Here is a 13,773-nt window from a genome sequence, read left to right as displayed (position 1 = left end):
TTAACACATTTTTCCTGACTGTGCATTTATGGGATCCCTGCACCAGAATAATTTAATTATAGGTTTTCAACTATGCTTTTTAAAAGTAGAGGAAATATAATCTTCAAATAATTGCAAGCTATGGTATAAAAATTGTGAGTTCCCTGAAACTTCAAAAACTATTATGTGTCAGAAAGCACTGTTGTAAGATGGCTCAAAATGTTTGCAACCTAGTAAACAAAAATCAAATTCATATGTAAATGATAGCTGAAGGATATATAAATGATGGTGTTATTCAAAGGTTAACACGGGAAAATGTTAAAGAATCTACTAAAAACATTTTTCGTAACCCTTTCCTACCTGCATTCTGAAAACAAAAAGTACTACTGGATAACTATATCTTATTGCTATTTACTAATGATATAGACACCTGAGCTGCTTAGGCTATTTGTGTTACGAAAGATGAGTATGGATAAAAACAAAAGCATTTTTAAATTTACTAAGCAAGAGTAATGGGGGAAAAAGGTTTAAAGGTTTGGAGAGATGGGGGTAAGAAAATACATTTCTAAAAGAAGAAAAAAAAATATTCTTTAAGAAATTCCCATTAGTCAGATGATATCTAAATAAAATTATAAAAATGTGCCAAATCTTTCTTATATAATCAATTTTTAAACAACTTATTGCAATTGTATGGTGATCTAAAGCATACAGAACATCTGTAATAATTTCGCACTCAGAAATCATTTTTTGTGTTTGTGAGTTATCTTTAACTTTACCATTTTATACATGGGGACACGAGGTTAAAGACCTTGCTCAAGATAAAGAGCAGAGACAGGGACTTGAAATAAGTTTAAAACAGTCTCAATGACCAAACTCTCTCAATGTTGTTTATAAACCAATATCAAAATGAAATAACGTAATTAATGTAATAAGAATCCCAAGTGTTAAGAAAACTGTAAGATATTACTACTTTGAGACACCGGGACTCAGATCTGCTTAAAATGATCAACGGTCACTCAAAACTGCAACTGCTGTTAACATACTATAATGCTGAGTTTGAATACTGTCAATGCCACTCAGATGTCTGAACTTCGGTAAGTTTCTTAAAGCCTCTAATTTTTTGAGATAATACGTTCTAATTCCCACCCAAAGGTTTTTGTGAGGATTAAGTAAGAAGTAAATGCAAATCATCTGGCACAGAAGTTGGAAACTTGTCATTACTCAACAACTGATAGCAATTTTCATCAACTGCTTTAGAATTAATAAACAGGTTCAAGGTGTCAGAATTCACTAATGAATTCAGGAGCAGTCTTCAGGACTGTGGACTCGAGGTACTATCTTTCCCTAATACCTCACAGATTTACTCAGCGCTTTTCAAATAAAAATATGCACTGGTAAACTTGGATATAAGAAATTACAGAAAATTATACTGTGATTCCTGGATTATCAATTTTTCACAAAGATTAGGAGTGATAAGGGAAGCTGAATACAGTTAAATAATAATCTACTGTTAAGAACTTTACATATCATTTTTATATTAAACCAATCACGGATATAATGTGGACTAGACTGCAAAACACACTCAATTTTTAAGGTACAAATAATAGACTTCTGCGAATATTTGCATTTGCTGACAGACACTTGTGACTATGCACTCAAACACACTAAATTTTAAGAAGTATTATTAAATATAAACTGAATTTTCTAAGAGATATATAATTTTGCTTTCTAATAAACACCTCTACATTGCTGATCCAAGTTTTTATTTTTTAATTTTAATTTTCTTAGGTCATTTTATAAAAACTCAAGCATAAATGTCAATTTTGATACATAACTGAAATCACAACCTATGAGAATCATTTTAATGATGTTTTAACACTTAAACAACATATATAAAGCAAAGATATTAATGAATTCTATATATACTCTACTTACTCCTCTAACATCTATTTTCATGCTTTACAACAAAATTACCTGCATGTTTACTCTTTCAATCACACAAGAAAGGACATGTAAAACATGCATCTTTGTGTCACATTCTGTAACTTGCTGCAGTAACTGAAAAAGTAGTGTGAACATGGTTTCCAAATACTGTAGGTAAAAAGAAAAAATAAAAGTTTGGAATAGAAATGTAAAAACTTTTACATAATGAAATAAGAAATAAAACTAAATCATAATATCAAAGCAATACAAGACAAATAGACAAAACCTTAGCATTACCTATACAACTTCAAAATGATCAAGGTGCCAATATTTAGGGCAGTGATTTTTTTCGTTATTGCTGTTAAATGTGTCCATTTTAGAATTTAATTCATCTAGACACTGAGTAATGTTTTCAGAGGAAAACTGTATCTAAACGTTTTATGTATAAATTGTATACTGCTAAACCCAACTTTTAACAGCGCTTTGTCATTGGTTTTCCACATATGCCTATTGTTCTGCAAAGTCTACTCATTAAAGCAAAAGGAATGCCATTATTGCAATCACATACCAGCTGTCTCATGTGGCCCTTAACATATGCTGCGCAGAGATATAAACTTTTGTAGATAAATACTTGTAATTCTAAGAACAACAGAATATTTCTGATTAGGAAATCGAAAACAAAAATCCTATGTCTGGCTTTTAACTCCTACATCTTGAAAATTATAGTAGGAGTTAACAAATCACAGGATGCCAGATACATAAACATTTGTTCTTTCACATATCTGGTTCATTTTTATATAGATTGGTAAAACATATTTCTTTCATCCAAAAATACCTAGTGATTCTTTTATTAAAGAAAAATTTCTGCTCTACAAGTTTTCCCATCTATGACCCCATAAGAAATATAAGTAGACATTTTATCATAAAGTTTTCTTCTTGTTTAGTCCTCTCAAGAAAAACAAACACTAACGCGCCAACCTTACTGACATATTTAACAAGAGCTCACTGAGTACCAATTATGTGAAAACACCACGCTAGGTGCTGAGAGTTGAGTGAAGGAAAAAAAGAAATGAGTAAGACTTGGTATTCTGCTTTTCAAGTAATTTGCAATCTAGTGTAGGATAGACATACATACACAGACAACAGAGGGGGATAACCTAAGGATGAAAAGTAACAGACAAACATGAAGTGAAATTACTGTTTTATAATTGTGAGAAAAAAAGTTCAGCAGTCCACTCCAAAACAGATGACAAGATAACTAAACAAAAAACAAGCAGAATAAAAGTAAACTATTTCAAATTAAAGTTACCAATAAAAGCAATCACTTCCAAAAAACCTAATATACTTTTCAATGCAACTTTAATAAATAACTGATACTACATATATAATTTCAGCTATAAAATAACACAACATTCTAAAAGACATAAGCAGAAATTGTTATAAAACCTAGAAATAAATATTCTTACCGGTAGAAACTGATCTGTTCTAAACTCAAAATCATCAACAGGTGAAGAGCAGTTAAGGAATACTGAGAATATATGAAATTTAGAATATATGAAATTTATCAGGATAAAGTATATGTAAAAACCAAATACAACAAACCAATCCAAAATTACATTTTAAACTACCTCATAAATTAATTTTAAAAATAAGTAACAATTTTAAATTGTTGTTAAAATTCTTTGCAATGAAGTGTTTTAAAAGTTTTTAAAGGATATTTAACTTCAGAGTGGTAGCTGTTTCAATACGGACCTAAAAGAAAGTATACTGTGAATTACGAATCATTCTAGAATTACTAAACATCATTAATAATGAATGACAAAAAATTTACTGCAAATCACTTTCTCTACTTAAAGTCACAGAGTACATTAACATCTAGAAATAAAAGGACATTCTCCTTATTTAGCAAGGACTAAAAAGAAAAAGTAAAATAGTGTCAATTCCCACCCTTCTCAGTTTCCCATAATTTGCTTAAAGGAGTCTTTAATCCAGTGAGTGCTTCCAGGAAGAAAACTAATTTGCCATAACACTGTGGAGAGTGTGGCACTGAGAGAAAAGAGTGTGAAGATGGTGTCAGAGGGAAAGGGAAGGTTGAGAAGCAGAGAAGAGAAGCAGGAAAGCAGGGTGGGCTTGGAGAAGCCGGTGGATGTATAAGTGAAGAGTGAGGGAGGAGAAGAGAAGGAAGAGGGAGGAGGAAAAAGCACACAAATTCCCATTTGTAACCTCAATTACAGGAAGTCCCTGAAATAACCAAAAGATAAAGTCTGATATTTTCTAAATCCCAAAGTTCACAAATACAGAAAGGTTTGTACAAGCTCTTAACCTTGCCAAATCACACTTTCTTTGTGTATCAGCATGTTACCTGGGAAAATCATATCATGACAGCATAATCTTCCTATTTCTTTTAGAGTTTTACCTGTGACTTGACCAGCTAAATGGGCATGGGCTACCACACTCAGTTTCCACACCAAGTAACATGAACTCAAGCCACGATTAAATGCTATACGCTGCTCTGTAAAATAATGTATCTAAAACTTTTATTTCCTGGCTAAGAGCCATTACTTTCTTAGATTGCTGCTATGCTTCCCACACCTGTAACAGCAACTGGATTTTCCTTTGCAGCCATTTTCCACAAAGAAACAGTTTTGATCATTTTATAGGAGTTTCTGAGGTCTTGAGGTGCTGATTAGGCATATTCATCAAATGTTAAGTACTCTAGTTCCAAATCCACAGATTCTAAGAGCCTAGAGTGCAGATGTTTTCTCACCTGCCTTTTCTTTTTATTCACTGTTTCTAAAGGTAATATGAATATTTCTAGATTTTTTAATGATTTAACAAATGTGCTGATTATCCAATACATGCAAAGCACTATGCTAAGTGTTCTACTATGAAATGACCTAATGAAAAGATGACATACTCATGCAATTAAAAATATTCAACAAGGAACTATAACTCCCAGGAATTGTGTTGGGTGCTGTGGGAAAAAATGCTGAGTAAGACACACCTAGTCCTTGTCCTCAAAGAGCTTACAATCTAGCAGGGGAAAAAAACACCCAGATATTAAATAATTATCAATAAAAATGGCTAATGTGAAGAGCTTAAGAACAGGATAATCCCCCTGAGGACATGAACTATTTCTAGTCATCTTCAAATTGTCAGCATTTAGTACAGTGTAAGGCATATAACTGGCACTGTGGCAATAATTTAATTCACAAACACCAGGACTTGAAAGTGCCCCCCAAAAGGAAATCAAACTGTCAGCACACTAACCCTTAAATCTCTCTTGATCTTCCTCCACAAAAGGACCAGAGATGCATTTAACCCATAACGATGACATTTACATAAATAAGTATAGGAAAGAGACATCTGAATGAAAACTATCTGTGTTTTCCCTCCTAACAAAGGGAAGAAGTCAGTGCAGTACTGCATGCAGAGAAAAAGATGAAATTAATCATGATGCACTCTAGCTTAACTGCAAGACTAGGAAGCCAGATCATAAGGGAAAACAAAAAGCACACAGTTTAAGAAAAGAGAGAAGCATTTAAAATATGACAAACACAAATAAGAACAAAATTAGCTATTCCTGAGCTATAAAAGAAATAGGAAGTACTTACTGCATAGAGACAATGAACTTTGCAGCAATTCACAAGTAACAGGGAAAAAAAATCAGGACCTGAATTTACAGAATGAATAGTTGGGGACTGTGACAGAAGATTGGCAGAAGATCATCTAACACAACTTCCAAGACATGATTCAATATATACTTGATAAATAAATGCAAGAATACGAAACAAAACAAAAACAATCTTCCCTTAACCAGACTCCAAACATAACTTTTCATAGAATAAACCTAGCTTTTTGAAGGAGAATGAAACCCGAAGTATCCAGAACCATATCTAGACTGTAACTCAGCCTGAGTCTACCCTACCCCTTCAGCTGAAACATCAGAAAAGTTCTAAGAAGATAACAAACTAATTCCATACTGGGGCAAACAAGTGCCATCAAGCCATCAGAATCATTGGAAGAATCCCAGAGAAGCATGACAGCAACAGAGAAATGAACAAGAAGAAATCACAGGTCAACACTACTTCCAAAGAAGACTGCTACATAAAGGCAAGAGTAACCAGAAACTTCGGTGTCCAGCATGAGAATGAGCCTTGGCATAACTGTCAGGGTGGTTGATTTGAGTTCTAGGCTTGGAGCAGCCTAATGCTTGACCACTACTACAGCCTGCCCATAGCAGTGAAGGGAATTCCACACACTAGAGGAGTGAGCATGGAGCTGGGACCTGAAATAAATGGCAATGTCTCAGGGACTTAAGACCACCAGGAAAATGTAAGTAAGGCAAACATGAGAGAATAATTATGAAATAGATTATATTTCTCTGCTGAAAAGAAACAGAATAATAATTTTATAATGTTTTATCCTTATCTCTTAACTCTTTCAATAAACATTTTATAATTTTCTGATTCCATGCTAGGCATGGAAAGAGATACTAATATGAATAATATTATCCTACTCATCGGCTCTTTTATTACTTGGTACTATTATGGTACTATTTTTACTCTATTATGCAGTCAAGATCACTGAATTACATATTTTCTTCTGAAATACACATGTAAATAACTTTCCTAAAAGGATAAAAAGCACCTTCCATATTTTCATCTCCTTTTAAGAAAAACATTCTAAAGCTCATTTTCATATAATATGGATACCACACACATCATTACAAAACCAAAATGGACTATAAGAAAGTTACTAGATTAAAGTTTCCTTTCTTCCTGGTTTTAGAGTGCCCTAATACCTTGATGTCTCAAACACATTTTTTTTTTTCTTTTTGCGGTACACGAGCCTCTCACTGTTGTGGCCTCTCCCGCTGCGGAGCACAGGCTCCGGACGTGCAGGCTCAGCGGCCATGGCTCACGGGCTCAGCCGCTCCGCTGCACGTGGGATCTTCCCGGACCGGGACACGAACCCACGTCCCCTGCATCGGCAGGCAGACTCTCAACCACTGCACCACCAGGGAAGCCCTCAAACACATATTTTTGATATTTCCTTCGGAAATTACTGGGTTGGCCCTAAAGTTCGCTCGGGTTTTTTCCACAACATCTTACCCAACGTATTTGCTGAATATAAGTGAATTTAGAATTCATTTTGTGAAAACACAGACTAACACAGAGTTTAAAACCTGTAACAGTTTTTTTGAGACACAAAGGATGGTCAAGTGGGAAAACTTGAAACTGTAAGAAAGTGTGACAGAACTGGGAGACCCATATAAGGCAGAAGAGTGGAAAGACAGGAGAATTTCAATGTACCTTGTTAAAAATACCTCTGCCCAGATCCCAGCTGCACCTCCCACAGTGAATTCAGGGTTTGCTACAGTCATGTACATGCCACTCAAAGTCCCTTCTTAAACTCCATCAACTGGCTTTCCACCTGAAAAACTCCCTATTTCTATGCTGGTAGTCAACCTGCCCATGAAGATGGCCTTTCCTCTGCCTGACAGACAATAACCCCCACACACCCCACCCCCAAACTATAAACCTTCTGGCTGTACCACAGTCTACATTATACACTGCCTCTTACAAGGCTGAAAGAGTACACTGATGCTAATTTTTAAGTAGCTTCCTGCTTGTTTTATTGAAGGTTGCATAAATAACCTAAGTAAAACAAAAAAAATTTTTAATTACTTATAATTTCCGAAATTGAAAGGTTATTACTGGATCAGAAACCTTACCACTAAAGAAACCAAATATGTAAATCAAATATTCTGGTTAGAGAATCCTCTGGGGTTCCCAGGAAAAGAAAGTTCCTTTCACCTAAAATTTAGTCATTCTGTTTACACTGTGGTAACAACATTCTCAAATCTGAAACTTGCCATAAGCACTGCATCTACTAAGTAACATGTTCTAAGAGGGATGGAAGAAAGCATGCAGAAGATATTTTTTAATGGATTTTTCAATAAAGCATTGTACCACTGTTGTCCTTATAAAAAATTAATAAAAATGGAATCTTACTTGATATCATGTCGAAAAATAAATCCCAGATGGAATAAAGAACCACGTGTGAAGAAAACGGATTTATTAAACAAGAAACAAAAAGAACAAAATCAAAAAAAGGAAATCAATAAATCCAATTATACTGAAATTAAGAACCTCTGCTCGGGACTTCCCTGGTGGCGCAGTGGTTAAGAATCCCCCTGCCAATGCAGGGGACAGGGGTTCAATCCCTGGTCCGAGAAGATCCCACATGCTGCTGAGCAACTAAGCCTGTATGCCACAGCTACTGAGCCTGCGCACCACAGCTACTGAGACTGCACTCTAGAGCCCGCGCACCACAACTACTGAGCCCGCATGCCACAACTACTGAAGACCAAGCGCCTAGAGCCCATGCTCTGCAATAAGAGAAGCCACCACAATGAGAAGTCTGTGCATCACAGTGAAGAGTAGCCCCCGTTCACCACAACTAGAAAAAGCCTGCAGGAAGCAACAAAGACCCAATGCAGCCAAAAATAAATTAATTAATTTAAAAAAAAAAAAAGAAGCTTAGAAGTTAAAGTTTTCAAAGTAGCATTATCTTACACCGAATCAAAATTCCCAACATTTATTACAAAAAAAGTTTCCAAATACTGCAATATTATAAATGCTTGCCCATTATGCCTAGATCAAGTTTTAATTGCTAAATACTGATGAAAAGTTATAACACTATTTCAAATAAACCAAAAAAATTTCACTCAATTTGCATTATATTCCTCCAGATCAAACAACACTATCATGCAACTATCAGAGATATTTACTCTACCCAGTAGCTTCTGACATTATAAAATTTTATAGAGTCCTGAGTTAGGGGGTTTTGAGTACAAGTCACCCATTCTCCTTGTCTGGCCCTGCAATAAACCTTCTTCTGCTCAAAAAAAAAAAAAAAAAAAAAAAAATTTATAGAGTCCTATACCAACTGGGGAAGTTGCTTTCTCCAGTTGCTGCACTATTTCTATTCTGCCACAGCAAGCCTTGTAATAACACGGCTATAAGACTAGGAAGCCATGTAGACATCTAGTTAAATGTATCCCAACTCCATAACAGCAGCAATCAAGCAAGAGAACATAGACTCTGAAAGCCAAAGAAGATTTAGATTCATCAGAATCTATATACTTTGTGTGTGTATATATGTGTATATACATACAAATGCACTCATGTATGTTTGTACATGTATGTCTGAATGCCTGTACATTGTTGTGTATGTCTGTATGTATAAGGTATCTTCCCACATTTCATTAGCCAGCGTTTCTCACAGGTTGAAATTAGAATAGTATATCTTATATACTATTGATCTTAAATGTACTTAAAAAAAGGGGGGGACACAATGTACGCACCATGAACTTAGTGTCTTACAAAACACTGTCTTCTTAAGAAGTTATAAGAAAATAATTCTGGCAGGCCAAAACTGTAAAAGTGTAAAAATGAGATGCAGCCACTGGAAGACATACAGGAAAAGGGCAAATCTATATCTACAGCAGCATTTCCTCAAAGTATATTCCTTGTATATTAATGTTTTTGTCACCTTGGATAGTCACTACACAGATGTACATTTTAAAGATTCTTATGGGTCCTACAGTAAAGAGGATTATTTGAATATTTAGTCCAGTGTTTTCCAAACTTAACTGGCCATGAAACCCTTTTCCCCCAATAATGTTTACTGATGTGACAGATTTAACGTTCTGCTTTTAAAGTGCTGACCTAAATGACTCATTTTCTCTTCACTTCTCTCCTAATAGACTCATTAAAAAAAGAATATAAGATCCAAGAAATTTCTCTTTCCCACAGAAAACTGACCTGAAATTTAAATCTTCTGTAACACTTTCATGAAGCATTTAATGTCTTCTCTCTGATACCACTGATAGAACAGCAAATAATATTTCCAACTAGGAAAACAAAACTTAAATCTTACAAATGCTTTATTCTAAAGGTATTACAAAAGTAAATTAATTCCAGCAAATAGTATTCTTAGAAACAGCTAAGTTTTATTATATTAACAAACTTCTAAGAATTTAAACATGGTAAAATAAAACTGGATTCTCTTGTTTAAGCATGGGATGCTTAAACTATTTAATAATTACAGAATGATATTTAAATTCTCAATTATTTACACAAAGTAGGTAACATTTAAGTAGAAAATCCAAAAATCAGTTCTATTTGCTTTTAGAATGTATCACTGCTTCTGCAATTATAATGTTTTCTTAATTTTGTAATTTCTCTAATTATGTTTTCCTTTGTTGAACATTAAAAGTAGTTTATATTATCATGGCACACATGTGAAAACAAGAAAAGTATGACCCAAGCCTTTGCTGAAAAACAGGATAATTGGGTAGGTTCGAAATTTTTTTAGAAGGTGGTATATTGAGAAATGATTAAACAAGATCTTAGCAAAATTTGGGCAGGGGGGGTGGAATCATTTAATTTTATCTAAAAATAATTTGAAGCTCAGAAAAAAAATCAACCAGATTCACTTTTTAAAGACTATGCTGGAGTCAAACCTAAGCACAAGACAAAGAAAATGTACAGTAAGTCATGAATATATTTACTCAGGGATAAAATAAAGCACCAACGGTGGGGGTGGGGTGGGGGGAGGATACTATTCCACACTATGCTGAACTTCTTTTCAAAAACCTCTTTGGCGGGCTTCCCTGGTGGCGCAGTGGTTGAGAGTCCGCCTGCTGATGCAGGGGACACGGGTTCGTGCCCCGGTATGGGAAGATCCCACATGCCGTGGAACGGCTGGGCCTGTGAGCCATGGCTGCGGAGCCTGCGTGTCCGAAGCCTGTGCTCCGCAATGGGAGAGGCCACAACAGTGAGAGGTCTGCGTACCACAAAAAAAAAAAAACCTCTTTGGGGACTTCCTGGTGGCACAGTGGATAAGACTCCACGCTCCCAATGCAGGGGGCCTGGGTTCGATCCCTGGTCAGGGAACTAGATTCCACATTCATGCTGTAACTAAGAGTTCCAATGCCACAACTAAGGAGCCTGCCTGATGCAACTAAGACCTGATGCAACCAAATAAATAAATAAATATTTTTAAAAAAAACCCTCTGAGTAAATGACATACAATAAAGCAGCAAATCTACTTGCCTTGAAGGGGAACAAAAGAAGCAACAAAGACGTCATTATCAAGTTTTCAGTAACACAAAATCAAGAATATTATGTGAACACTATACATAAAGTCCTAAAATAAACAATTCCAAAGGCAAACAAACAAACCCCAAAACTGAGAGACAAAGAAAAAATCAATAGCAAGGGTGAAACAGATTATGGTGTTATCTTAAATGTAAAAATGACAAATTCTATTCTGAATAAGAAAAAGGACACGTAAAGCTATAAAAGGATTTTTTAAAAACTGCCTTCTTTTATTCTTATTAAAAAATTATAATTTTAGATTAGTAGAGTTTGGTTAAATTTTTTTTAATTTACTAGTGATGAGAAGGGCAAAAAATAATCAAAGGACTTTTTTCCCTCAAATCAAACTACTCACCAAGGAATAACTACAGCACTGAAAGGCCACCAACATTCTAAAGAAAGATATAAACCACTTCTGAATTTGAACTTTAACATACGTTAAACTTATAAAAATAACTCTTTTAAAACCTTTAAGCAACATACCACTAAGTCTTGATCCTGAAGCAAGTTACAAATTGCCTCATATAACATGGGTCTTAAGTCAGACTTGAATTTCACAGAAATCCACTGACCAATGAGCCAAATCACCCTGCGTCGCAATGGCTTATACCTAGATAGGGAAAATCATGAAATTAAAAGGTTACATATTTTAAGAAGCCTATTTCACTTAGTATATTCCATCGTTTAAATCTAAAATGTAGTAAGAAAACAATATGCATTTTTATATAAAAGTTTAAAAGCACTTTTAAATGTACCACAGTATAAATACTAACAAAGTTCTGATTTGAAAAACTGAAAATTCTTAGGCAGATATATTGTAAATCTGATTATTTTGTATTAAAGAATTACAACATAGTTATGTACATAAAAACCAAGTCCACTTCTGTTCCTTAAAGTAACCAAAAAAAGTTAATCTAAATAGGTATAACTAGCAAATGTTCCAAACCCTAAGGCTGGACAGGCCCCAAAAAGTAATAATAAAGGAATTTTCCAATTCCAATTCTGTTAATCTCATAAAAGATTATTTTCAGAACACTGTGAGAAATCTCTAGACATATAAAATATGCATATAAATTTATACTGATTTCAGCTAAAGTTTCTAATTTTGTAAAAGGTGCCCAATTACAAATTGTGACTCAGATTACCAAAATAATGATTTGTATTTTTTAAGTTATAAAACATTTACAGTAACATGTACATATACTTGTTTCTCTATGGCCATCTTTGCTAAAGAAAAGGAAGGTTCTTTAGGCAAAGAGAAAAATCACTTGTGTCCAAGAATTCCACCCACAAAGTCTCTTCTTGATATTATATTTATTTTAGTGGCAAGATGATATTTATTTCTGGGTGAAAATGTAGCAAACTAATGAATATACCATATTTTTTAGAAAATTATAATCTTATATGATTAAACATGTAAAAAGAATTATTCACTAAGTTCCAAAAGAAGTGTATTCCCTGCTTTCAAAATGTTTAACATACCTAAAAGAATTAAAGACTACAAACCTATATACTAGGATTGCAGAAACGAAAGAGAGAAGAGCAGGCAGAAGGAGATGGGATTTGAACAGTCTTTAAGATAAATAGCATTTGGGGCAAAAAACTGAAAAGACGCCACTTCAGGGGACAGGGGCAATTTGAACAAAGTCCCAGAGGTGGAAGTAAACAAGACTTGTGTAGAGTAAAGGAAGGAACCACAGAGTCTTTAATTTTGGATTGAGATCTCTGGGATTACCACATTCAACATTCTGTTCTCGACAAAGAGAATGAAGCTCAGAAAGGTTCAAATTCCAAGATGACCTTCACTTCTGGGCAAAGTTAAGAATAGGAGTCAGTTTGTTCCTCAAAGTGTGGTTCCTGGACCGCAGTATCATTATCTGGAAGTGTGACAGAATCACACAATCTGACCCAGACTGATAAACTAAACCAGAACCTGCATTTTAACAAGATCACCAGGTGATTCATATGCACATTAAAGTTTGAGAAATACTGGTCTAGTTCAGTTCTGTCCAAAAGAAATATAATGCAAGCCAAATATGCAATTTTAAATTTGTTAGTACCCACATTAAAATAAGTAAAGATACATGTGAAAATTTAATATTTTTATTTATTGCAATATATCCAAAATATTATCATTTCAACATGTAATTAATACATGGTTGATCAGTCTAGACTAAACAGCCTATAAGGGTTTAAGGACAAGCAAAGTGCACGTGTCTCCCTACTAAAGGCTTTCTCTCCAACAGAGGCTCACTAGCTCTCTGAGGGCAGAATTGAAGCCCATCTTATTCACCACTGCCTCTACAGGACACAGCAAATTCCAGTGCTGAAAATATTTGATTGAATAAATGACTGAATAACTGAATGGATAGCTACTTAATGGTCAAAATTACTTTTAAAGTGTCTCCAGCTCTACAATTCTATGGCTCTAAATATTTATAAAATGATCCATATATAGATAGTTTTCTATTCATTTATTAAAGTAGTCAAGATATGTTAACTGATCTATGACTATATGCTAGGCATCCTGACAAGTACCACATCTACAGAAATAAATCACTAGAACTGCACGATTCAAAACAAGAAAAAAGTATCTTGGAATTTTTTTTAGGTGTCTAATTTTAAATGAAGAAAAATTTTAAAAATTATGAAAGACCCTCTCCCTTCCATTTTACTCATTCAGTACCTAAAATTAAAATAA

At 34.3% G+C, this 13,773-nt stretch overlaps 1 protein-coding gene across 8 annotated transcripts in view; it reads right to left on the bottom strand.

Moving 5' to 3' along the window:
* Positions 1-13,773, bottom strand: part of IPO11 (importin 11) — a 249,969-nt gene that overhangs the window by 154,950 nt on the left and 81,246 nt on the right. For all 8 annotated transcript variants that reach the window (XR_010941971.1, XM_067730786.1, XM_067730785.1 and 5 more), the window contains 4 exons: positions 11,556-11,682; positions 3,621-3,654; positions 3,369-3,409; positions 1,954-2,070 (listed from right to left, as the gene is read on the bottom strand). Coding sequence is in view for 7 of the 8 variants with exons in the window: in XM_067730786.1 (XP_067586887.1) it covers positions 1,954-2,070; positions 3,369-3,409; positions 3,621-3,654; positions 11,556-11,682 (319 nt within the window). In the remaining variant the exon portion in view is untranslated. The remainder of the gene's footprint in view (positions 1-1,953; positions 2,071-3,368; positions 3,410-3,620; positions 3,655-11,555; positions 11,683-13,773) is intronic.

The sequence above is a fragment of the Pseudorca crassidens genome, chromosome 3 (assembly GCF_039906515.1).
Source record: "Pseudorca crassidens isolate mPseCra1 chromosome 3, mPseCra1.hap1, whole genome shotgun sequence".
NCBI classification, from domain to species: Eukaryota; Metazoa; Chordata; class Mammalia; order Artiodactyla; family Delphinidae; genus Pseudorca; species Pseudorca crassidens.
This window is presented reverse-complemented; position numbering and strand designations above follow the sequence as displayed.